Raw genomic sequence first — 26,223 nt, forward strand, 5'->3', positions numbered from 1 at the left:
CCTAATTTTACTGGTGGGGAAACTAAAGCTCAGAGAGGTTATATGGCTCACCCAAGGTAACACAGCAGGTTTGAAGTGCTCCACTTCAACTAAGGGGCCTCCTTTGGCTCCTCCAAAGCTCTTTTTACCACATCTACTCAGAAAAGTCTTTTGGGAAACAATACATTTTGTAACCACAGGATTCTATTAATGCGTTTTTAAGTATCACATCTTCCCCAGGATGATGAAAATGAAAAATTATTTCAGGGTCTGAAGTGTTATGTTGCTCAGGGGAACGCTGTCCATTGGAGGTAATGGCTTAACTTAAAGTCAAATGGTCTCTTTATATGATGCACTCTACTGAAGGAGAGAATCATTTCGTCGTTTCTAAATTTTCATGAACTCTTACTTCCTAAACTGATAATGAAGGTTAGCTCAGCTAAGCTCCTGTCGACACTATCAGGAGGGGAAGGCCACTGCCTGCGCCCACCCTCGCGTCCTCCTCCACGCTACGCTGTGCTTCCCGCCACCCCTCACATTCTTGGTTGTCGACTGCAGGAATCTGCGCGTGATGGCAGGAGCCTAGGCTTCAGGGGTTGGAGATACAGGAGGCAGTGGCATCGGGGAAGGTGTGCGTTTAGAAGGGGCAGTATGGGCTGTGCAGAACACAAGCTCTCGGCGTGCCGCTGGCGGTGCTGGTGGCAGATTGGCGCCCACCGCCCCGGACCCGAGACCCCGCTCTCTTCCCCCACGAGTGGCTGTGATTGGCTGGTGTCTGAGCCCACTGGCCCGACCACTTAGATGTCTCCTTGAGAGAGGGTCCTGGGTTCTTGCTCTTACCACGTAAGGCAAGAAGACGTCTTTTCTTTTTGTTTAGGTCTTCTGCCATTTCTGCAGCGTTGCTCCCGAGGAAGAGGAAACATTTCCAGACACTTGGGATATAGACGGAATCCTCACGATGGTCTCCATGGATGCCCGCCAGTCCAGCCGCCCGTGAGACGACGATGAGAGCCCTCGGGCCGCGCAGCGCTTGCCTGGCCTCCAGCGAGAACCTCCCCCCTTTATTTTGCGCCATGGGAAAAACCTGAGGGGCAGGCAGAATCTGAGCCTGTGACTTGCCCTCGAGCCCAGTGGCCCAGATGGCCATGACATTTGGAGAGCACATCCTCCTGTTGTCTTGCCGAGCCCAACCAAAGGTTGCGCTTTGGCGCCCGCTGGTGTTTGCGTTTGTTTCTGTTGCGCGTGCTTTCCCACCACCTTACGGAACCACACGCCGATCTTGAGGGCCCCCGGCGCGCCCCGCGTGCATCGGGACCCCTTGGGCCCTCCCCCCCCCCCCCCCCCGGCCCGCTGAGCCAGCAGAGGGCACGACCATGAGCCACTGCATTAACTGCTGCGTACAGGTGTCCCCCGAGGACTCGCGCACACAGCGGGCCGGCTGCCCAGGAGGCCCCCAGCACAGCCGCCAGGCGTGCCCTGCGTGCAAAAGAGAAAACAAAATCCTGTTTCGCGTGGACAGCAAGCAGATGAACTTGCTTGCGGTTCTCGAAGTGAGGACAGAAGGGAACGAGAGCTGGGGCGGGTTTTTGCGCTTCAGGAGGGGCAAGCGATGGAGCCTCGTGTTCGGACTGATAATAATGACCTTGGTGATGGCGTCTTACATCCTTTCTGGCGCCCACCAAGAGCTTCTCCTGCCTTCGCCGTTCCGCTACGGAGGCTTCCCCAGTAGTCCTGGCCTGATGGACAGTGAGGGCCTGAGTGACACGAAAGAGCATCATCACCAACCCTCTGCCAATAATATTTCGTACGTGAAAGATTATCCAAGCATTAAATTAATTATCAACAGCATCACAGCCAAGATCGAGTTCACGCCCAGACAGCTCCCAGAGTTAGAAGACCTCAGGAAGCAGGAGCTGCATGTGAGTAGACCTGTGCGAATCTTTATTAATTCACTTTTTAAAAAAGATTTATTATTTATTTATCCCCCCCCCCCGCCCGCCGCAGCTTACTTGCCGTCTGCTCTGTGTCCATTCACTGCACGTTCTTCTGTGTCTGCTTGTCCCTCTTTGTTGTGTCCTCTTGCTGCACCAGCTCTCTGCAGGTGTGGGCCAGCTTGCCTTCACAAGGAGGCCCTGGGTTCAGGCCCTGGGACGTGAACCCAGGGCCTCCCACATGGTAGACGGGAGCCCAGTCGATTGAGCCACAGCCGCTTCCCTAATTCACTTCTTTTGAAGAGCAGGTGCTTCCTCTTCTATTGCTGTCCTTGGGAGCACAAGATGGGAGGATTTGCGAGCGCCCTCGGTGGGTGCTGCCTGTTGATGGTACAACACTGAGGAGGGGCGTTGCTGCCCTGGAGTTGCAGCTGGAAATGTTTGAGGACCAGCCCCTCTCTTTTTTTTCCAAATTCTACTCAATTTATTCATTTTTTAAAAAGATATTACATTAAAAAAATATGAGGCCCCCATTCGCCCCCACCGCCCCCACCCCACCACTCCCTCCCCCCAATAACACTCTTCCCCCATCATCATGTCACATCCATTGCGTCTGGTGAGTACATCTCCGGGCATCGCTGCACCCCATGTCCCATGTTCCACACCATAGCCCACACTTTCCCACGTTCCATCCAGTGGGCCATGGGAGGACATACAACATCCGGCAATTGTCCCTGGGGCACCACCCAGGACAACTCCAAGTCCCGAGAATGCGGCCCCTCTCTTAATTGCCCTTTAGCACAGCTTGCTGGAAATATGGTCATGGTGCCCAAAAGTGCTTTTGCAGATCACCTTTATTTGGGACTTTAAAGTCAGGTTCGGGAAACGGACTTTGGCCCAGTGGTTAGGGCGTCCATCTACCACATGGGAGGCCCGCGGTTCAAGCCCCGGGCCTCCTTGACCCGTGTGGAGCTGGCCCATGCGCAGTGCTGATGCGCGCAAGGAGTGCTGTGCCACGCAAGGGTGTCCCCCGCGTAGGGGAGCCCCACGCGCAAGGAGTGCACCCGTAAGGAGAGCCACCCAGCGCGCAGGAGGGAGCAGCCTGCCGAGGAATGGCGCCGCCCACACTTCCCATGCCGCTGACGACAACAGAAGCGGACAAAGAAACAAGACGCAGCAAAAAGACACAGAAAACAGACAACCGGGGGAGGGGAATTAAATAAATAAATAATAATAAATCTTTAAAAAATAAAAAAATAAAAAAATAAAGTCAGGTTCACTTTGATTTCCTGTTTCTATTCTGTCCTGGTTAGTATTTTTTTCCCCTAATGACCATGTAGATCTCCAACTAGTAAAAAGATTCCAGCTGTTTAATTTCATTAGATTGCTGTGTGTGTGTCTCTGTGTGTGTGTGTAGGAAAGGTAAATCAGAGAATGGAATTTTGATTTAACTTTTACTTCATTCTCTCCAATCCTGTATTTTTATTTTAGGAACAGGAAAACATAGTCATTGGCTATTTTACTAAATTCTGCCTTTGTCATTGTACTCTACATTAGGGCATGGGCATCCTGTGGTTAGAACGTGGTTTTGCTCACCGTTTATGCGTCGGCCTGTTTCTTTCTCATTGCAGATGTTTTCGGTGATCCCCAGTAAATTTCTCCCAAATAGTAAGAGCCCCTGTTGGTATGAGGAGTTCACGGGCAGGAACAACTCTGACCCCTACCTCACCAACTCCTACGCGCTCTACTCCAAGCGCTTCCGCTCCACCTTCGACGCCCTGCGCAAGGCCTTCTGGGGCCACCTGTCCCACGCCAACGGGAAGCACCTGCGCCTGCGCTGCCTGCCGCACTTCTACATCATCGGGCAGCCCAAGTGCGGCACCACCGACCTCTACGACCGGCTCCGGCTGCACCCGGAGGTGAAGTTCTCAGCCATCAAGGAGCCACACTGGTGGACCCGGAAGCGGTTTGGTGAGTGAGCGCGGCGGGGGACCCGGTGTGCGTGGGGGGCCCGGCGAGCGTGGGGGGCCACTCCCTTCCATCACCCAGTTTTGCGGGGAGGGGGGCACCCAATGTGCGCTGGGCTCTTGGCTCCGGCTGCTCTAAGGCTGAGGACATGAGCACGTGCTGGGACCCGGGGAGTCCTAGCCCTGCCCCGTGGGAGGGAACCCATTTGGAGATAGGGATGTGAGGATGCTAGCGGTTAAGGGGTGCCCAAACTGAGTGAGGGTGGGCCTCCATCCAGCACGGAGACGTGGACACAGTGGAAAGATGGGGAGAGAGGCCGCGTGACGGCGGCGGAGCTGGACCTGCCGCTGAGCAGATGTGCTCTGCTGGAACGCTGCGGCCTCAGGGAGCAGGAGCCTGCCCACACCTTGGTTTGGGGCTCCTGGCCTCCAAACCCGTGGGACAGAGAAGTTCTGTTGTTTGCGCCAGTCCGTGGTGTGTCATTATGGGAGCGTTGGCTCCTGAAGCAGAGAGAGATCAGATGAAGCTTGTTTAAGGTCCCACAGGCGTGGCCTCAGCAGGGCCTAGAACCACCCAGCTCCCAACCACCCAGTGAGGTTTATTGGGTGCCACCTGTGTGCAGGGCAAGGGGAAGTTGGCTGGCAGCTCCCTTGTCTGGGGGAGCCTGGGCGCACAATTCCGGCATTGCGGGGTGAGTGCCAAGTGGTAGGCGGGCGGGCCAGGAGAAGAGGCTCGTTTGTCCGGGCTCCTCTGCTCCTGGCCCCGGAGCCTGCACCTGGACGAGGGCGAAGAGGCTGCTCCACCGGCCGCCCCGCGCCCCGCTCCTGGCGGTTCAGCTCCCTTGCGACTTGGCTTAGCTCCTCTGACCTCCCTGCCGGCAGCGCTCACTCCCAGAGTCGGGCCAAGTTCCCCGGTCAGGGACACGGAGAGGGCCCTCACTCCCGACAATGGCTGCAAGTTCGGGGATTTCCAGGGCCACCCTTGCTTCTAACCAGCTGGCTACAAGTTCAGGCGTTCCCGCCGGCCCCTCAGGTTGGATAATTTGCTAGACTGACTCAGAGAGCTCATAAAACGCTGTACTTAGGATGATAGCTTTAGGAGAGCAAGAAGGTCCAGCCAAATCAGAACCCGTCCCTTGTGGGACGCACGGGTGTGGGAGGGTCTCCCGGCTGGGAGGGATGACGGCCCTCAAGGAGGATTGCGGTGGATTGCCGAGCAGGGGCGCCAGCGTGCGTGTCAGTGTGCAGAGTTCCTCTATGGTGGCCCACGTGGTTGAACGGGGTCTCCAGTCCTTGTCCAGCCATCTCCCCTGGCTCCCAATCTCAGCCCCCTCGTCCTGCAGTTGATTTTTCTGGTGTGGCCCTACCCTGAATCATCTCCTTAGCAAACTCCTAGGTGGGGGCGCCCCATGAATAACATGGAAAAAGCCCCGTTTTTCACTGGAAAAAGCCCCAAGGGTCTAGAGTTTACCCCGCAGGGGCTGGGACAAAGGCCTCTCTGTATTCCTTAGGACCTGGTTGGTAGGAAAACCAAAGGGAGAGGATTCTGGGTTGCCCTTGACCACAGCCTGCGCCTCCTGCCTCTGCTTTCTGCCCCACCCCAGCCGGAGGCACCCTCAGATAATTGTTTCCTTTCCTTAACCTTTTCCCTTCTGCCAGGAGATGTTTGGTCACTGGAGCCCAGGGATGATAAATGGTGCCGGCCAGAGCCGGGCGGCCACCATGCTTCCCCTGGAATGGCCTCAGGTGCTTAGAAAGGACGCTAGAAGCTTTCCTTAGTGGCACATTGGTTTGGATCAATCTGACCGCGTTGGCTGACTAGCTCGCTGGTGCTTGGGGGATCAGCCGCCGAGCTGCGGGCTGGGGGGCCACGTCCCTGCTCGCCTGCCAGCCAGGCATGGGCACAGTCCCGCAATGGGGCGTGCTCTCCTCGAAGGTTTTACCGTTGTCCCCTCTGCAAACCAGTTTCCCTCCATCAGGCAAGAGGGAAGGGCGGGCCATGCCTCCGCAGCCCGTGCTTGATGTGATCTGTGCAAACTTGAACCTCTGGATGATTCCATCAGGGGCTTCCTCTTTCCATTTGCCATTAAACTTTGCTGGGGGGGGGTTGCGCAGTGTGCGTGTGTGTGTAATAGTGCTTACAAGTGAAATCTGTCCATTTTACGGCAAGAGGTAAATTTAGACTAGATGTGGCCAATGCCAGAATAACTGGTGAGTTGAACCCCACTGTTGGCCATAGGGGTGGTCAGCTCCCCTCATTTGCATAAATGGAGGGCAGGAGCTGGAGGGCTGGCTGCCCTGACGAGGGGCGTCAGCTGGTTAGAGGATGCGGACCCCCCACCCCACGCCCCTGAATTAGCTGACCGGCTCCCTTTCCCGGCGTGGACCACGGGTGCCTGCTGGACGGCCTGCCGCCCCAGACGCTTTAGGGTCTCATGCCACGCGCCTGTTAACCAGCCCCAACTCTCAGGGCCTCCCAGCGGGCACCGCCATGGTTCCTGAACATGTGTTGATGAAGAGGGCAGCCGGTCCTCACCTGCCCTGCCCCCTCCCCGGCAGAGCCTTTTCCTGCGGCAGCTGGGCCCCTTGTGCCTTTCCATCCCCTGAGGCCCTCCCCAGGGCGGCCGCTCCCTTAGAGGTGGCTGCTGCGCCTTCAGTCACTCCTGCTGCCTGGCCCTTTTAGGAATCGTCCGCCTGCGAGACGGGCTCCGCGACCGCTACCCCGTGGAGGATTATCTGGATCTCTTTGACTTGGCTGCACACCAGATCCATCAAGGACTGCAGGCCGGTGCCCCCCAGGAGCAGAGCGGGATGAATAAAATCATTATTGGTAAGGTGGTTCCCGGGGCGCCCCCAGGAGGGGGGGTACCCCCGTCCCCCTCGCCCAGACTCCCCGCCCAGCAATGCTTCCCCTGCAGAACATTTGCAAAGTGACTGCAGAGGGGGGCTGAGCCTCGGCTTCCCACCGGCATAAAATGTCCCGGGCACTTGTACAATTTCTTTAAAGGCGACATGTGCTGGACTTTCTAAGCTTATGGAGGTTCCAGCGTGGTGGATACAGATGCCCTTTCTTCGGGCACTCCTGCTTTAATTTAAATCACAATCAAGCACTCATGGCCTCTTTCATGATCTACCGACCTAAGTTCCCTAAGTTCGGATAGGGGATCATAAATGCGAGGAACCGATTAGTCATCTTTTTAATGCTGAGGCTTTGGAAACTGTTGGCTGGGACCTTAGGAAGCCTGCAGCAGCTTCTCCTGGCCCTGAGGCATCTGCTCCGATTAATTGCTGCTGAAAAAGCCTAGCCCTCGTCAAACTAATGTCTTTAAACATTCAAAGCTAGGCTGTATGACTTGCAAACATTCTTTTAAAAACATTCACAAGAACATTAAAAAACCTCTTTATTGGAGTTCAACTTAGAAGAACTTATTTCCCTCTGTAAGAGAGAAATTTAATGCCATCTTTTGCTTAAATTGGCCGCCTGGGAAAATGACTTATTTTTTATTGTCCTAGATCTACAGTATTTTGGTCTCCAAATCTGAGGAATCTGTTAGTGACTAAGATGAGCTGTAATCAACCATTGGAAAGATGTTTTTTTAATTAGGACTATTGTGTCAAAGGGGATAGGCTTATGTACCTAAACTCAGGCTTATTTATTCCCCCTGCAAAGAAATCATGTTCTTGAGAGCCAGATCTGGCCATCCCCCTACCCACAACATGACTTGACTTTTAGCTCTTTTTCTGCAGCCTCGGGGGTCCAAACACCCCAAATCACAAACCTAACTAATATTTGACTGTGACTCCTACACCACCTGCCTCGGAGAAAAGCAGAAGTTCTTGTGAAAAGTTTAGCACATGCATCCTAGGGCCGGGAAGTGGAGTCTGAGATGGTGAATGGAGAAGGAAAGCCTTCGTTTGGTTTCTTAACTTTAATGGCAACTGGGTTTTAAAAAGAAGAAAGTAAGATCGCTGCCCGGCTATTTACCTGAGGCAGACTGGCGAGCTTTATGGTGGCCTCCCGGTGAGACGGGCAGGGCCTCCAGGCAGAGAGGCAGGTGGAGAGCTGGGATCCCTGCCTCCGGGCGCTTGCACAGCTCAGTCTCCATGCTCTGCTGAGATGGGATGGTTGGACCCACCCCTTCCCAGCCCTGCAGGCGCTTCAGCTCTGCTGCTGCTGCCTCCTGGTTAGGTCCCTGGTGGAGACGTAAGGTCAGGCCCATGGGCACAGGGAGCCTTTCCTCTGGTCTGTGCTGGCAGCTAGAGCCACCTGGGGTCTGGACTCACGTGGCCAGGTTCCGTGGGAGGCCCCTGGCTCTGTCCCTGGACCCCTGCCCGCCTCACCCTGGCACCCTCAGATGGTGATGACACTTGTTGGATTATCTGTCTTCCTCCTTGATTTTTGGGTCCGAGAGGGGAGGGGCCATGCTTTTCTAGTTTCATTCATCTACCCCCAATGCCAAGTGCAATGCCAGGCATGTATTAGATGCCAAATAAATACTTGCTGGTTGGATGGATGGATGGACAGATGCGTAGACAAATGTTTCTACGGTGGTAGAGCCAGTTCTTTGAGATTTGTCAGAATTTGTGCCGGCTTAGGTTTAGAAACTTTACTTGTCCTTTCTATTTACATATTCATTGTGAGTAGCATTTTCAAAGGACTTCTGATTGACTTATCTTTCCTATATCCTGGGGCATTCGCTCTTTAAAAAAAAAAGGAAAATCAGATAACCAGAGCAGAATGCTCACCTGGGCATGATTGGGCTCCCAAGAGAGTAAATGGGGCCCTGCCACCCTCCTGCATCATGGTGATTTGCTAATCTGAGCAAAAAAACTTAGGCTCTGGGCTCAAATTTGCCCTGAATAAGTGACTTTGAGATTGGCAGAGTCTATGTCGAACATCGAGAATGTGAGTGAAATTTATTGGTTGATTTGCCTTTCTTTCAGGATCTCTGGAGATTGTACCCCCCCCCCCAAAAAAATGGGGTTCAGTTATCTGAGAGTTCTGTGTTGTTAAAATATGCCCATGCCTTGGTCTCACCCCTGTCCTAGATTGTACATTTAGAACTTTCACCTTTGGCCCATGAGGACCATGATAAAACCGGGGCTAGAACTAAGCTCCCTTCCACCGGTCTCAGCACCGATTGAGGCCAGCTGTGTGCAGAGAGGCCTTAGGTGGCCGTGAGTGTTGCCGGGGCTACAGGAAATGTGACCGCGTTCCCGTGAGCCTTCTGTTTGGTCTTAGAGTTTGCTCTGTGGCTAGCTGTTGTGATTTCATGGAAAGATAGTTGCAAATTGCATCTGATTTCTTAGTGAGACTTAGTTTCTGCAAACAACTCCTTTCTATGCTGTTTGAGGCAGGCTGGCCGGTGCGTCCTCAGTGGACCCTTAAATTGCCACAGAGATGTGTGCCAGGAGTGCATATTACATTGAAATTGGGAGGTCAGATGCTGGTGGAGCTTTAGTTGCACACGTTGGAGCGAGGAGCTGGGGGGCAGCAGGACACACTGATTGCCTCGATTTCCACCCGGAGACCCTTTGGGTGTGTGTTCCTGCGGTGCAGGCTGGTCGCCCACCACTTCCTGCGTGCCACCTGCTGGTGCTGGTTGACCAGTGCCCCTGCTGTGGCTATGGGAGGGCGAGGCCAGCAGGCTCCGCCTTTCCCAGCCAGCACCCAGCTTTTGCTCACTTGGGGTGCTCTCTTCCAGGGGAGGCCAGTGCCTCGACCATGTGGGATAACAACGCCTGGGCCTTCTTCTACGAAAACAGCACGGACGGGGAGCCGCCGTTTCTGACCCAGGACTTCATCCACGCCTTCCAGCCGGACGCCAGGCTCCTGGTCATGCTCAGGGACCCCGTGGAGAGGTGAGCCCTTCAGGCCTGTGGGACGCAGGGCCGTGAAAAGAAAAGGCGCTTGGGAGGGGCGGTCTTTTCGTTTCTCTCTTTTTAAAAAATAAACACATTTGCAATGTCACGGCTATTTCTTATGTAAATGTTATTCTTGAGACAATCCTCAGTGTCTTTAAACAAACTGTAGGTTATTTCCTCAGCCGCTCTGACCCTGGTCTGTGGGCCTTCAGCCTCTGGACGGTCCATCTTGGGGACAAGGGACTGTTCCTTGGGTACTGTCCAGACTCGAAATCAGGGGAGTTGGGGGTTCTCCGCGTAGTTTAACTTCCGGAATTCCATGTGTCCCAACTCACTTAATGCGTTCGGGTCCTTGCTGTCCATGTGCAATCTCAAGCTTGAGAAACCAAAGGGAAGAAAAAGGAAAGACAGAGCCACTTTGTCTTAAAGATCAGGGGTTTTCCAATAGAGATGCAACAAAGCTGGCACGATATTGACCAGCCAGTGCAGAGCAGCCTGGCCAGGGCTGGGTGCTGCTGACATTGGTGAGGGTGCTGTGTGAGCTACAGAATCTCAGGGCTACCAGGCCCTTAAAATCATTAGTCCTTCCCTCTACCTCATACCACCGCATCAGAGAAGAGAGGGCACCAGCCTAGTCCAAGACGCTCAGAGATGGTGTCTTAGTTTGTGGGGGCTGCTAGGACAAATACCACACCATAGATTGGCTTCCACAATGGGGATAAGTTGTCTCACGGTCTTGAGGCCAGAAGTCCAAACTCCTAAGAGGCCAGGCTTTCGCGCAGCGGCTGCAGCGTTCTGGCTTGCTTCTCCTTGGCTTGCTTCTCTGCCTCTGTCTCGCAGTGCTCTGTTTCATTCTCACCCTTACTGACTTCTTCTGCTTGCTGTGTCCACTGTCCTTTGCTTACGAGGACTTTAGCTCTATGGATTAAAGCCCACCCTGATTCAATTTGGATCATCTAAAAATGGATCTTTGGAGATCCTTTTCCCAAAGGAGTCCACACCTTAGCTGGATAGATCCTCTTCCAAGGTCCCATGGACGGATGGGTTCACCCACATCCACAGGATTAAGACCTGAACATGTCTTTTGTAGGGGATGTGACTCCATCCCCAAAAGACGGGGAGTGTCCCACCCAAGATGGCCCATTCCAGAGCAGGACAGCTCTGTGACAAAATCCCTCCTCATTTCCAGCCCACGTCTGTCACTGGACGCATCCACGTGTTGGTCCCACGTAAACCGAGGCTGCTCCTTCCGAAATGGGAGAGCCTGCCAGATTCTGAGGATGGAGGCCGCAGCCCTCTGAGCCTTCCCTGGCCCTGCCTAAATGTGCCTGATCCCTTCCTTCAGTGACATAATCTCCCTGGGCCCGTCCTTGGCAATTATAAAAAGATTACACATTTGTTGTGGATGTTGTAGAAAATACATCGGAAGACTATGATGGGGAAATCTTTTTAAAACACCTGTAATCTCCCACCTGGAGTTTAAGATTATTTACAACGTGGCGTATTTTCTTCCAGACGGTTTGGTCATGCAGGTAAGAAGATTGCATAGCTGTGTGTGCGCTGCATGAACGTGGTTGTGTGACTGTTGCCTGTGTGTTCTTTCACTTAACATCACTGCCCCCAAAGGACACGCACCCTCTCGTGGTGGTCCCTGAATATGGCCCGGTCTGCGTAGAGCTGGATGGCCCCTCCCGGCCTCGGCGCCCTCCCGTCGAAGGAGCCGGCACGCGCCCCAGTGCCTGGGAGCTGTGCACCTGCTCCCCGTCCTCCCGCCTCAGGGAGCCCTTCACTCTGATGCTGTGGCAGCCATGGACCTCGGGGCCGCTTCCCGCATCCCACCTCGTCGTTCCCACACATCCGAGGCAGGAATCTGGCCCTTCTCCTCCCGGGGTGGGCTGGTCTCACTCAGCTGAGGACAGCGACACGACCGGTGGTGCTCTCGGGGCGACGTGGTTCCATCACCGCCCGCCTTGGAAGGAGCGGCCCAGCCACGGCACTGACCCCTCGCTGCTGCCCGAGGTGTTTACACAGCTGCTCTGCCTCCGCAGCCGAAGGTCACAAGGTTGGAACCTTCTCTTCGGAGCGTTCCTTCTGCTCATCGAACGCCTTCCTGGTTCTCATTGGAGGAAGGTCAGGCAGGCTCCACCCCAGGGGCCCACGGGGAGCGGGACAACGGCAGCCCCTCGTGGAAGTGCTTTTGGGCACAGGGAAGTCAGAGGGGCCTGCATCGGGCTTGGGTCAGCATAACGACTGTGGGCAGCGGGCCCCCCTCCCAGGCCAGCCGCTTCTGCGCCCTGGGGAGACAGGCGTGGCCGTGATTGGCGATGGAGCTACAGATTCAGCAGGAAGGCTGTCCTGGAGAAGCTGATGCCGGGGCTGGGCTTTATAAAGTGGAGACTAAGAGTTTATCAAGTAAACAAGGAAGGTGGGTGGAGGAGAAGAAGCCTTCCAAGCAGAGACACTGGGAAGCGGGAAGGCCAAGGACCCGTGCTGTGTCCTGTTCTTCCTGGAATTCCGCCTCCAGCCCTGAGGATGCGCGCGTGGGAAGGGTGAGCTTTTGACGGGAGCAGGCAGCTGGCGCTGTCCACTTAGATGGCTGGACCAGGACAGGACCTGCCCGGCTCACCTCTCCAGCCATGCCCGAAGGCCGGTGCTGTCTTTCGAGACACTACTGGTTTGCAATGTGGTCATCCCAGCAACGTGGTCACCCCAAGTTGTGGTTTCCTTTTCTGTTTCTTTGTTTAGAACAGATGCTCTATGCTAGGAACTGAAAGTGAAGGTTTCTTCCTTCTTGGTCCTCAGCTGAAAGAGCTCATCAACCCCTGCATTTGTGGAGTCCTCCCACCTGCTGGACGCTGCTGGCTGCAGCTTCTCGAGCTTGCATGTTGTCAGAGAAGTGAGGCATTGGCACCGTCATGACAAATGAGATAGAGCCGGGGGGAAGGGTGGAATGCCATGGCAGCAGTATATATCAGGAAACTAATCTACTTGTAGAATTGCCTACTGTATCAGCTACCTCTTGCCGTGTAACAAATTATTCTGAAGCTTAGCAGCTTAAAGCCACACATGTATGTTATCTCACCTTTTCTTGGGGCCAAGAATCTGAGTCCAGCTTAGCTGGGTGCTCTCCTTTGGGTCTCCCACTGGCTGCAGTCAAGGAGTAGGCTGGGGCTGGGGTTTCATCTGAAGGCTCAGCTGGGGAAGGATCTTTGCTCATCTGGTTTTAGTTAGAATTCAGCTCCTCGAGGGCTGTGGAATGAGGCTGTGGCCAGAGGCTGCCCTCAGTTCCATGCCACTGAGCCTCTCTGACATGGCAGTTTGCTCTATCCAAGCCGGCAAGGTAGGGAGTCTGCCGGCAAGCTGGAGGTGAGAAGGCACCCTCTTTTGGAGCCTAACCACAGAAGTGACACCCTGTCACCGTTGGCATGTTCTGGGTTAGAAGCAAGCTACTAGGTTCAGCCATGCCCAGGGGGAGGGGATCACAGGGTCCGGGTGCCAGCAGGCTGGCATCACTGGGCCCATCCCAGCCGTCACTGCCTGCACCTGCTCTGTCCCTTCCTCTCCTGGATCTGCCAGGAACCTGGGGCCCCGGCCTTGCAGGCAAAGTAACTTCTGCAGCCACAGAACCTCTGCACAGAGGAATGTGGAGTCCTCTGTGCACATTTTCTGTGTGCATTACTGACAGCAGCAGCTGTTTCCTTGTTTCATAAACATGTAAAAATATTTGTAACAATAGGAATTTTGGAATTTCTTCCTATTTTTTGAAACCCACCCCAGACAGATAAGTTGATAGACATTGTGTGTTTAGGTCACTCTTGAAGAAACAAACACTCCAAGTTTGCATTGATGTCACTGCATCCTGGGTCATTAGCCTATTTCCGTCCCTCCATGACCTTGAACTTCAAAATTCGGTGATTCCCAGGGTCACTCACTTCCAGCTGGGTTGGATCAAATTGTTCTATTCCTTCTACAAATTGGCTTGAAAGGGGAGAAAAAAAAAACCCTTTCATTTCTCATTCCAGATTCCTGTTTGGCCTTTATTTGTATCGTTGAACAAAGGAGGAGGATTTGAAAATGTTGGAATTATAAGTAAAGTCAAATCAGTCACATGTAGGCTTCCAGAGGAGGGGGTGAATGGAATTCCGTGTTTTGGGGAGGAGCAGAGAGGCAAGGTGGAGAGAAGTGGGGTGGGCTGGTTTCTAGGGCCCAGGAGGCCTGGCCGGAATTCCGGCTCCAGGTTTCTCTACGTAAGAGACCATGAGCATTCCATCTGAAGCCAAGTACTTCAAGGCCATGGGCCCAGGTAATTAAAAAGAAGCCACCAATTACAAGCAGACTGTTTTCCGCCATTCCTTCGGAGTCGGAAGTGGACCAGGCCATTCTCTTGGTTTGTGAGGCGGTTGTGGGGTGGCTGGGAGAGGCTGGCGCTCAGGCCGGAGGCAGTAGCAGCCCCTCAGGGGGGGAAAGTGGCGGGAACGTCTGATCCCCTCGAGGCTGCCTTCCTCCTTCCTTCTGGGGACACGCAGGCCGGGGTTTTACAGCGCCTCGTGGGGTTTCCATTCTGCACGCGCCCGCCCGCCGCAGGAACGGCTGGTTTTCGTGTTTTATGGCGATGAGTCAAAAGGGAAGGACACCCCAGCTCAACTGAGAGTTAGGGCTAGATTTTGCCCCAGACGCCGGCCGTGAGCCTTGGAGGCTGGCGGTGCTCTTCATCTGCTTATATGACTGCTTTTGTAACGACCCGCTGGACTGGTTAAGTAATTAATCCATTTATGGCTATAAAGTAGGAACAGAATAAGGCTCTTAATGAAGCGTCTACATTAAATGCAGCTGGTCACCCGGACACAGAGAGCAGTGAGAGGGGCTCAACATTTGGGCGGGAATCCCGGATTCATTGATTTCTTTGTCTGGAGCGTGTGTGGTGGAGCCTGGGGGGTGTGAGCAGACGGCCTGCAGAGTCCTAGCTGGGCCATCCAGGCTGTGTGTCCTTGGGCAAGTTACTCAACCTCCCTGTGTTCTCATTTCCTTATCTCTGCATTGGTGGTGGGTGGGTAGTAGTCCTCCCTACCTCGAGGGCTGTCAGGATTGAATGACTTCATACGTGTAACATGCTTAAACCACGCTGGGAAAATGGAATATACGGCGATTATTAGCTGGTATTATTAGCAAGTCATAACAATAGAGCCAAGTGTGTTGCCTGTTTACTAACTTACCAAATAATCCCTGAGCACCCTGGATGTGGGACATGCCCAGAGAGCACCCCCAGGCACCTCGCGGAGCTTGTGCCGGTGCCTGGGGTGGGAGCAGGGGGTGGGAGCCATGGAGCTGGAGCCGGCCCCGGCGCCAGGCCCTTCCCGCTGGCGCCTCTTGTGCGCGTTGCAGGCGGGTGCGAGGCTGTAGGAGGGCGGGTCCACGGGAGCCGTGCGGGGCGCCGCGGGGTCAGCCACATGTCCGGTGTCCCTTGGCGAGTGGGACCCCATCCCACGGTGACCGGGGCGCCGAGCTCCCCTCCCCATCTCAGGGCCCCCTGGGACGCAGACTCCGTGGGGGCGATTCGCGTGTGGGTTTAGGGGCATCGCCAGGGGCACAACCCCTGCGGGGGGCCGGGGGGCAGGGCGGGCCTGGAGGGGCTGGGCAGCGACGCAGGCGCAGCGGCGGTCTCAGCTGACCCCATGGGGCGCCCTGGGGCCGGGGCGGCTCCCTGGTGCCAGCCTTGGGGGGGAGTCCTCGGGGGAGGGGGCGGCTCCCCGGGTGGGGGGCGGCTCCCCGGGTGGGGGGGTCCAGGCCGCAGCCATCAGCGGAACGAGAGCCCTGTGAGCGGCGACGGCCCCTCCCCGCGCGTGCCTTGGCCTCGACGCACGTGGACGGAGGATGCCGCAGCCGGCGTGGGGAGGGGACCGGCTCGTGGGTGCTTTGGAGCCACCGCAGGCCCTTGATTTGAGACCGGAGTCTCTTTGCTTCTCAGCTGGGCTGGAAATCCCTCTCCAAACAGCTCAACCTCCCCAGGCCCCGGCAGCACCCGGTTCATGCCCCGACGTGTTCTTTAGCGGAAGGGGAGAGAGCCTGGCCCTCGAAAAGCCGGGTGCGCCTTCCGCCAACGCGGATTTGCATGAGCATTAAAAAGCAGGGTGCTCCTGCAGGGATGGGTTGTTCATGTGAACTCTTGCAAAGGGAAGTGAGGAGTCCCCAGTGGGCGGGAGATGGAGTGGGGAGAAAGGCCGCTGGAGAAAAAGGCCGCGGCAGTCGCCACCCGTTGATGCCGGCACCTCCCTCCAGCTCTCGCAGTCGCCACTTTTTCCTCCTTATGCCTTGGGAGGACTAAGAACGACAAGGACCATCCTGCAGAAAACCCCAGCGGTGTCTCCAAGCTGCCTCCTAATTTCCCGGTGGACTCAGGCGTTTTGCTTCTCAGAAGCCGCCCGTTTGGGCCTCACTGTCGCACCTTTATGTGGGCCCTAAAAGTGCCAGGAGGGAAGCGGACTTGGCCCAGTGGTTAGGGCGTCCGTCTACCACATGGGAGGTCCGCGGTTCAAACCCCGGGCCTCCTTGACCCGTGTGCAGCTGGCCCATGCGCAGTGCTGATGCACGCAAGGAGTGCCATGCCACGCAGGGGTGTCCCCGCGTAGGGGAGCCCCATGCACAAAGAATGCACCCCATAAGGAGAGCCGCCCAGCGCGAAAGAAAGTGCAGCCTGCCCAGGAATGGCGCCGCCCACATGGAGAGCTGACACAGCAAGATGATGCAACAACACCAAAAAAGAGACGGAGTGTCTCGGTGCCACGGGATAATGCAAGCCGACACAGAAGAGCACACAATGAATGGACACAGAGAGCAGACAAGGGGGGAAGGGGAGAGAAATAAATAAAATAAATCTTTAAAAATTTTTTTTAAAAAGTGCCAGGAGGTCACTTTAAAAGGGCTGACTTGTTGAGCCGCCTGAGGGTAGGAGAGGTGGCGCAGACCACAGAGCTGGGAGGGAGGGCTGGCCGTCCAGCCCGGGGGTGGGCCCAGGGTGTCCTCGGGCGGTCTCGGGAGGCGTCTGGGAGGGACAGCCTCTTGTTGTTGGTGGGAGAGAACCCGGCATGCTGAGCATTCTCGGTAGCATAACTGTTTGTTTTTTTGGGAAATGTTTGCAAGGCCATTGGCAGCCCCGTGCATTCCCACACGGGTTATTTGGAAAGGTGAAAAGAGCTGCGTTGTTTCTCCACCTGCAGGGATAGTACAGAGAGGTGTGTATGGGCTGGGCTGGCTGTGGGGACGGCGCCGACGGGTTCAGGGTCTTACCGCGCCGCGAGGTCGCCGTGTCGCCGGGACAGCGGGCAGCACAGGTCACCGAGGCCAGGCCTTCGCTCCACAGAGAGGCCGCACGCCTGGGCCCGGGGCCGGCCTCGCTGCTGCTCCCTGCGCCCCGGGGCTCTCGCCTGTTCGGCTGCTCCCAGGACCCCTGGCAAGGCGTGGGCAAGTGCTTTGGGCGCTGCCCGGGGCTCCGGTCTCAGGGCTGCAGGGAGCCGCCTCCCCGAGGCGCTGCCTCCAGGTCCACGCCCATTCCTGGGGTCCCGTGATTGGATGCTCCGGAAGAGAACAAGGGGGCCAGGTCCCCTTGGAGCTTGGGGCACCTCTGCCTAGGTGGCCCCACAGGGCAGGAGGACGGGGGACGAGCCGTGCATCCAGCCGACGTTTTCAGGCCCCCGATGGGTGCTCTTACCTGTGGAAGGGGGGCCTGGCTGGATCCCGCACGTGCCGGGGCTGCGGCGGCCCCAGCCCTCCCTCCCGGGAACCCCGCGCCGGGCTTTGCTCCTGGTGAGCTGGTCACAGCTTGCGATTCAAAGGGACGGGGGCCCCTTCCCGGGACGGGGGCCCCTTCCCAGCCACGTCAAATGCTGGGCAGCGATGCGGTCACAGCGGCGGTTTCAGCCGACCCCATGGGGTGCTCCGGGGTTGCGGTCGCTCTGTGGCGCTGTCCCTGACAGCGGTGCCCCCCCTGCGCCAGCCTGGCAGGAAAAATGTATGGACTCGGTACTGACTGTGCCATGTCAGGGTTGGGCAGCTATTGGTCAGCAAGGATTGCAATCCCGATCCCAGCAAACGGTGACCGATGAGGCGAGCCCTGCTGGCTTTCGCTTACGTCACCCCATCTGCGGAAACGTGCCGTGTGGCTTGAGCTGTCCTGGGTGGGGAGAATTGGAGGGCGCTGAGTGTGCCCTCCCCTCGGGGGCTCCTGGTTGAGGAGCGGAGATTGTTTCTTCATGTGTCAGTGGCTAGTGGGTGCTCTAGGAGCCCAGGGCGGGTGGGGCCTGGGGTGAGTCAGCCTGGGGTCCGTCAGCCGTTCCCAGCTGTCCCCCCCTTCTGCACCAGCCTAGCTCTTTTCGCAAAGCTTGGCTCCTTGAGAAGTCCGATGTGTGAAGCAGTAACTGGAAGCAGTGTCACAGCCCAAGGCCACCGAGAGCCCATTCTTTTTTGGGCTCGGATCTGCCAGGGTGGAACAGAGTGGTCACCTCCCACATTCTTGATGCCTGACCTCTGTTAATGCATCCTGAGGCTAGCTTACTTCCAAGTGGTAACAGATCATGCAGTGGCTTTGTTATAGATGTCTGAGTGTCCATTTTTTATTGCTCTGCTTTTTCTAGACACTAACCTGCTGTTGTGGGATGCACTTGATTTCACGGTCCTGGCAGCGACGTTGTTTCTCACGTTTATCCTGGATATTTGCTGCTCTGTAACTTGTCACATTGTGACTGCCCACACCAGCCTCCTGTAACTTACCCAGTAATTCTGTACCAGAATTGCCTTTTGCTTCCAAATCACTCTGCACTGAAAACAATAAAAATATTTTAAAAACCAATCAACCAACCAGCCAGTGACCCAAATGGCTAGCCCCCAACTCTAATTGTCTCCTTCCCTAAGCAGGAAGCAGGGTCATGTCCGGTTTGTCAGTGGCCTTCCGGGCCAGCCCTGAGCAGCCTGGCGCCACGGGGCCTTGGGCAAGCTCCTTCCCGGCTGCCCTGCCCGCCTTCCCCTCCAGCAACTTATCTCCTAGGCTTATCTCCTAGGGAGGGCGGGAAGGTCAGTGAGAAAATGCTTCAGGGCCAGTGACAGTGGACTCTTTTTCCTTTTTTTTATCAGTGCTCTTTATTGCTTCTTTTTTTTTTAAAGATTTACTTATTTTTCCCCCTTCATCTCCTCCCACCCTGCTGTTTTTTCTGTATGTGTTGTCTTCTCATTTTCTCTTCTCTATGCTTCAAAGGATTTGATCCAAGAGACCTCTCATGGGGAGAGAGGTTCCTTGTCAATCGGGCCACCTCAGTTCCTGGTCTCTGCTGCGCTTCACCTTGACTCTCCTTGTCTCATTTTTTTAAAAAAATTTATTTATTCTCCACCAACCCTGATGCTTGCTTGCTATCTGCTGTCTGTGTCCATTCGCTGCATGTTCTTCTGTGTCTGCTTGTCTCTGTTGCATTATCTCGCTGTGCCAGCTCTCCGTGGGCGCAGGGTGTCAGCTCTCTGTGGGTGAGGGCGAGCCTGCCTTCACAAGGAGGCCCCGGGACGTGAACCCAGGGCCTCCCATATGGTAGATGGGAGCCCAGTTGGTTGAGCCTGCTTCCTCTTGTCTCTCTTTTGATGTGTCATCTTCTTGCTGCGTGACTCACTTGTGTGGGGCACTGGCTCACCATGTGGACACTTGCGTGGGCAGTGGCTTGCCATGCGGGCACTCTTTCTCCTTTTTTCACCAGGAGGCCCCAGGGATTGAACCCAGGTTCAATATAGTAGGCAGAAGCTCTATCACTTGAGCCTCCCCTGCTTTCTGAGAGTCCACTCTCGGTAAACACTGTGGCCGCCTCGGGTGGGAATCCAGAGGCCTGCAGGGGGTAAAACCTGCAGAGCACCTCGAGCTGCACCTGACCAGGTGTGAGGTCCGCGGTGGTGGCGGCGCCTGCTGTTCGTGGCGGGCATTGCAGCCACCTCCCCGAGCGGCTCTCAGCACGTGTCACATCAGTGGGTGGCCTTGGCGCAGCTGTCTTCATCTCCTGGGGCTGCCACATGGAGTGCTGTGCCCCTGGTGGCTGAGAAGAGGAGCAAGCTGTCCTCTCACTGCTGAGGTTTAGAATCCGAGGTGGGGTGTTGGCCGCGCGGCGCTGCCTCCTGGCTCTAGGGGACCTTCCTGGCCTCTCCAGCCTCTGGTGGCGCCGGAAGCCCTTGGTGCACCCTGGCTTGCATCGTTCCGGTCCCTGCTGGTGTTAGGGCACCACCCCCAGGGCGTGGGTCTCCAAACTTCTTCCAAGGACACCAGCCCCTGGGGGTGGGTCCACCTGAATCCGGTCTGACCTCATCTTACCTCGATCACATCTGCAAAGACCCTTCTTCCAAGTAAGGTCATACTGCTGTGTACCGGGGGTTAGGGCTTGCCCGTGTCCCTCTGGGGGTACGATTTATTTTTTATTTATTTATCTCTCCTTCTAGCCCCCCCCCCAGTTGTCTGTTCTCCATGGCCATTCCCTGTGTGTTCTTCTGTGTCCACTTGTATTCTTGTCAGTGGCACCAGGAATCTGTGTTTCTTTTTGTTGTGTCATCTTGTTGTGTCAGCTCTGTGTGTGTGTGTGGCACCATTCCTGGGCAGGCTGTACTTTTTTTGTGCCGGGCGGCTCTCCTTACGGGGTGCACTCCTTGCGTGTGGGGCTCCCCTATGCAGGGGACACCCCTGCGTGGCATGGCACTCCTTGCGCACATCAGCACTGCGCATGGGCCAGCTCATCACACAGGTCAGGAGGCCCTGGGTTTGAACCCTGGAGCTCCCATGTGGTGGGTGGACACTCTATCCATTGAACCAAATCCGCTTTCCTGGGGGTACAATTTGACTCTGTGCAGTGAGCACCCTGACTTGACATGGGGGGCCTCGAGGCTCACTCCTGGCCCCTCCTTTATCCTCACGGGGAGGCCTGGTACTTGCAGAGGCGCCTCGTGAGGGAGCCCCCTGAGCACCTGGTTCCACTCCCCCTGCCAGAGGGGTCCCGCCTGCAGGCCTGGGCACCTGGGACCCCTGCCCGCCCCAGGAAGGGGAGCTGGGCAGCACCGAGGCGAGCTCAGACCCGGGGCCTTGGCAGCAGGCTCCAAAATAACCGCGGCACAGAAGGCCTGGGATGTGTTTGGACCTGCATTTGGAATTGCCCTTGGAAACAGCCCTGCCCGAATGACACGGCCATCTGTTCAGGATGGGCGGAGAGTGGGAAAACCAGGTAGTGCAGCAGGAGGGGCTGCTCCAGAACTTGGGCCTGGAGGTCTCATCCCCCCAAAGCTAGGCTGCTCGCACCCCCCCGGCTGCTCACCTCAGGCTGGACTGCCCTGGCTGGACAAATCTTCTCTTGTGTCAAGCCAGCTTTCCTCCTTGAATCTTCCCCTGCTGGTCTGGCATTCAGGAGTCCCCTCTGCTCCATGTGGCAGCCTTTCAGCCAACTGAGAGCGGCGTCCTACCTGCTGAGTCTGCTTTTCCAGGTGGAACAGGCTCTTCCCTCTCACCCTTTGGCACCTGCACCGCAGGCAAATACCATCTGGCTGGCAGCGGAGCAGCGCTCTCCCACGTTCCCGGAGCCGGGCCTCTGTGAATGCATCCTGAGCCTGCGCTAGTGTCCCCGCATTTCTGGGATGAGTCATTATAAGCTTAGGTCTGCTAAACCCGTTCTGTGTTTTCCCCTCCCTGGTCGTACAGTTGGTTTTAAAGACTAGACTATGGACACGTAGGTTAATCTATTTCCATTTCAATTTGTTACGTGTGTGTACTGGCTCCAGCTTTTAAAGAACTATTTGGATTCTTGTTCTTAATAGATTTGCTGTCCTCTGCATTTTCTGAGAGGTGTGAACCCGTCCACGTGGCTTTAGCTCATCAAAGGCATCAACTTACCCTTTTTCCCCCAGAGGGTGGCTGCGGGGGGAATTATAGTGATGCCACGAGACACCTCACGAAGCAGCGGTCCGGCTCTTGGGAGGACCCTGGCCATGCTTCTCTGAAAGCAAGCGCCACACTTTGCCCCCCACCTTTCTTGTCTCCGTAGGAAACCTGGCCGCAAGGCCCTCGTCCTGTAGGTGCCAGGGCCCCGTTCCGCGGCCTCGGGGAGGGAAGGAGGCGCTGCTTCCTTGGTGTCTGGGTTTAGTTGGGAGGTGATGGGTGGCCCTCCACGTTGGAGAGTGAAGTCCTTGTTCAGATGCCTGCGGACAAAGGGCGCGAGGACCTGGCTGACGTCGTTGCAGGTGCACGTCCCAGCGTGCACGTGGCCGCTAGAGCATCCCGAAGCCCCCAGCGGTGCTGTGCAGAGCCGAGGTACCCGAGGGCGTCTGCGAGGCCGGGAGGTCTCCTCCTCTGCTGCGGAAACGGGCCTGACCTCGTCCCTGTGCCTGGGAACGGGCCGCCCAGGAGGTGCGGGCCGTGAGTTCACGTCACTGCTCCCCAAACCGCGAAAGGAAGAGTCTCACCCAGGAGCACTGGACGTTTCCCAATTTTCTTCTTGATCTCTATAGCGGTTTGATATGGTTATGGATTCCAAAAAATAGATATTGGGTTATGCTTGTAATCTGATCTGTACCTGGGCATGATTTGAGTTATGATTAGGGCGTTGAGTCCCCACTCACCAAGGACTCACAGATAAAAGGCAAAGTACAGAGTTGAGGGCTTCTGTTGTTAGAGTTTTGGTGTTGGAGTTTGATGCTGAAGCCTTAAGCTGGAGCCCTGGGAAGGAAGCTCACAGAGGAAAGAGAAGCAAGGCCCAGGAAGAGAGGAACCTTGAAGCCAGAGAAAAGCAAGCCCGAGGAACGTAGGAACCCAGGAAGCCTGAACCCTCACAGACGTCGGCAGCCATCTTGCTCCAAATAGACTTTGGTGAGGGAAGCAACTTAGGGAAGCAACTTATGCTTTATGGCCTGGTATCTGTAAGCGCCTACCCCAAGGAAATACCCTTTATAAGAACCAACCAATTTCTGAAGTTAATTTGTATTTAAAATCGAGGCAAATTTAGATGCTTGAGTTTTATTTATGAGCCACATATCTATAAGGAGTGTCATTACCACAAACAAAAACTTCCTTTTGGAAAGCTTGGGTCAGCGATTAGGGTTGTTTATGAATTGTTTACATAACAGGGTTCTGGCTCCACCAGATAATTGGGGTGGAAGTGGGAAGAGCACTCCTTGAATTTCCTGTTGAGCGTGGACTCCTTCGGCGGTTTTGGAGGCACCTGCTACTTTTCACTGATGGTGTTTCTTGGCTGAGCCACAGTAGCAAATAGGACCTTTAGGAGTGGTGGGGGGCCAGGAGGGGTCCTCGCCAGGCTCTCGGGCATGGCCTCCCCGGCCCCACCTACAGCTGGGCTGTGGTCTGTGTCGCACATGAAGGCCGATTGCCTTTTAGGGTGTAGTCTCCAGGTCTGGCCTGACTGCGACAGGGGCCCTGTCTCACCCTGATGCACGTCCAGATTTTGGAGAGGGCACCGGGGATAGGCTGATGTGTCATCTGGGCAATGGAGTGGGAAGAGCGCCGCCCTGGGGGTGAGGCGATGCACTGCACTGGCCGCTGAGCACCTTGTGTGACTGTCTTAGCTCAGGCCTCTTGGAGAGCCTGGCTGATGGCTTGGGGTGAGCCAGCACCCTGTTGCAGCGTGTGCTTGGCCTCTCTGGGGTCTCTGGGGAGGTCTGAGAGGTGTCCTCCTTGCCCTTTGGTCTGGGCGAACCCTCGGGGGCCATGAAGGCACCGCACCAAGGAGGGTGGGTCCAGAGTTAAAGGTGTATGACATTTGCATGGCCTCTCTTTGGATCATATGATTTTTGTGACCTGACGCCCTTACTGTGAAAACAGCCACAGCCTGAGGAGATCAAAAGAACAGAAAACCTGCTGGCGATTTGTTTGGGCTCGGGGTAGACCTGTGTGAGTTGGGGAGGGGTGGGGGGCCGTGTGACGGGCGAGGGTGCTCAGGGAAGGCAACGGGCAGTAAGGTGCGAAGGTGAAGCGCTACGTGGGGCCGCGGTGTCCGGTGAACAACTAGACGGCGTAATTGCACGCGGGTTTCCATTGCTGCCCAAACGGCGTGATTTCACACTCGCGGGCGGTAAAACTATCCATTTATTTCACTCACAGGTTGTACTCGGACTACCTCTACTTCGCAAGCTCGAATAAATCGGCCGATGACTTCCACGACAAAGTGACGGAGGCCCTGCAGCTGTTTGAGAACTGCATGCTGGATTACTCGCTGCGCGCCTGCGTCTACAACACCTCCCTGAACAACGCCATGCCCGTGGGTGTTGCCTGCCGCGCGCTCCTCCGCGGGCCCCATGCAGGGGGGTCCGGGCCTGTGTGCTCGCTGCGTTCTGGCGTATAAACGCAGACGCATTTGCACCTGCAGGGGTGGCTCCAGGGCACCTCTGAGAGGGGGCGAATGCCAGAACGGATATTCATGGGTGTAAAAACTAGAGACGGCGCTTTAGCTGGCTGCCCCCTCTTCCCTGCCCGCCACCCAGGGTCCCGCCGCTGGCTCCTGCGCCGTCTGCACGTCACTGAAGGCACACCAGGGGCTCTGCCGCTTAGCGCAACGCAGAAAACGTGCGCTGCGGTGCAATGCACCCGCCCCTCAGGCGGTGCAAGCCTTAACAGCTTTTCCTCTAAGGCCGGCGCCTTTCGTTGGCTCACAAGATTATCCACCAGTGGCTGCTGTCTTGTTTTCTTTTTGGGCGTGTATTTATAAGTCCCTGGCTTTTTTGTTTTTTAAGTGTTAAAGAAGCTGTTAAAGGTAGGTGCTCCCAGGAGAGGGGCTGGGGGCTGAGTAAGCGCAGGGGCTGAGGAAAGCAGCGGGCTTTTCCAGAGCTGGGCAGCAGGAGGGCGGGAAGGGCTCGTGGTAGACCCACGCAGCGCGGGCTGGAGAAGGAAGCAGGGGCGCGGGCTATCCAGCCGGCCTGCCGGGCGCAGCGGCTGGCCCGAGCTTGTTCTTTAGGGCATGTGGAGGGCCATCCGGGCAGAGCCTGGGGGAGACAGGAACTGGGGGTGGGCACCAGGCGGGCTGGCCTTGGCGGCTTGGGTCGATTCCCAGGGCGCACGCCGGACGCCTGCTGTGTGTGCAGCGCCGGCTCAGTGCTGGGAGAAGCCGGAACGCCAGCCCTCTGCCAGCTCCGGAGACGACCTCGAAGGCATGACCGGGAGGGCCTGGCTGGCGCTTTTATATGGGCCCGAGACCGAAAGCCCGTCACCGTGAACTCTGCCGGGCCGGCAGGTGGGGCCAGTTTTGGGCAAGCCCCAAAACAAAGTTTTCCCGGGACTCGTGTGGCACCCGGGATGGTGGCCATGAGCCGTCCCCGAGGCTCACCCATGGTGACGACTCAGCCCCGCGGCCACTTATTTGGATGGTGCTTGAGCTCTGGTGAAGCCAGTGTTTTACTGTAACCAGCTAGTGTTTATAAAACTGAGTGCGAGGAAAGTTAAGGAGTTCCTGAGCAGCGTTAAAGCGCAGATTTTGAAATCCTGACCAGTTTAATTGCAAACTTAAGTCTGTAATGTCGTCAGGAGCGTCACCACCCCTGGGTGAGGGGCTTTACCCACCTCGGTGCGGAGTTAACCGTGTTAGGGGTGTGTCCTCTGGCTGGGGCGTGGGGAGGCGGGCCACCTCCGGGGCTGAACCTTTAAGGGCAGGCGCAGGGAAGTCTCGAAGGACAGGAAGGGAAGAATTGCTGAGCCTTTCCTAGGGGCCTCCTTGGAGGGAGGGACCGGCTCGGCCTCGGCCCCTCCAGGCTGGCCCGAGGCTGGGCATCCCGAGAGCAGATGCAGGATCTGGAAGGACAGAACGGTGGGGACGGCGGCGAAGGGGAGGGCTCCCAGCCCTGGCTGCTTCCGCAGTGTTCCCTGCAGGCTCCTCCGTGCAGGTGCATCCTGCAGGGCGGGGGCCGCCAGGTGGAGTCTGCCAAGGAGGCTGCATGCACCAGGCAGGGTGTGAAGGAGAATGCGATGGACTCAGCCAGCGTAGACTGAGACCAGCTGGTGCCATGCCCATCCACAGGTGGGGGAACTGAGGCTCAGAAAAGGGTGGGCCTGGCACCCAAGTCTAGACCTTGTGTCCCAGCTTCCTCCAGATCCATGTTTATTTAGCCCCAACACTTGCCCCATGATGTCCCCTGTAGTAATTGCTCATATCCACCCATCAGCAAGAGCCAGTTTTGAGGTTGAGGCAGGAATTCTTCTGACCTCTGAAATCATCAGTTCTCTTTAAGAATGCCACCTGATTAGATGAGAGACTACCCCCACTGCTGAGGGCAGTCTCCTTTGTTGATTGTCGATACAACCAGCTGATTGTAGATACTACGAAATAGTAACAAGTAGGCCAGTGTTTGATCAAACAAATGGACATCAAAACCTAACCAAGTTGACACGGTATCACATGGTGCACACTGGAAACTGACGTGAGGTGACTGGAACTTTACTTGGTTGGTTAAGAGATGTGGGGGTGGAGGTGGGAGTTGAG

The 26,223-nt window shown here is 56.2% G+C and overlaps 1 protein-coding gene across 3 annotated transcripts in view; it reads left to right on the forward strand.

The window, feature by feature from the left end:
- CHST15 (carbohydrate sulfotransferase 15) overlaps positions 1-26,223 on the forward strand; it is an 82,508-nt gene that overhangs the window by 49,621 nt on the left and 6,664 nt on the right. For all 3 annotated transcript variants that reach the window (XM_058298173.2, XM_023591951.2, XM_004446649.5), the window contains exons 2-6: positions 857-1,898; positions 3,542-3,881; positions 6,561-6,707; positions 9,583-9,739; positions 23,856-24,012. In XM_058298173.2, coding sequence (XP_058154156.1) covers positions 1,353-1,898; positions 3,542-3,881; positions 6,561-6,707; positions 9,583-9,739; positions 23,856-24,012 — 1,347 coding nt within the window. In that variant the 5' untranslated portion in view covers positions 857-1,352. The remainder of the gene's footprint in view (positions 1-856; positions 1,899-3,541; positions 3,882-6,560; positions 6,708-9,582; positions 9,740-23,855; positions 24,013-26,223) is intronic.

Source organism: Dasypus novemcinctus, chromosome 6, assembly GCF_030445035.2.
Source record: "Dasypus novemcinctus isolate mDasNov1 chromosome 6, mDasNov1.1.hap2, whole genome shotgun sequence".
Taxonomy (NCBI): Eukaryota; Metazoa; Chordata; class Mammalia; order Cingulata; family Dasypodidae; genus Dasypus; species Dasypus novemcinctus.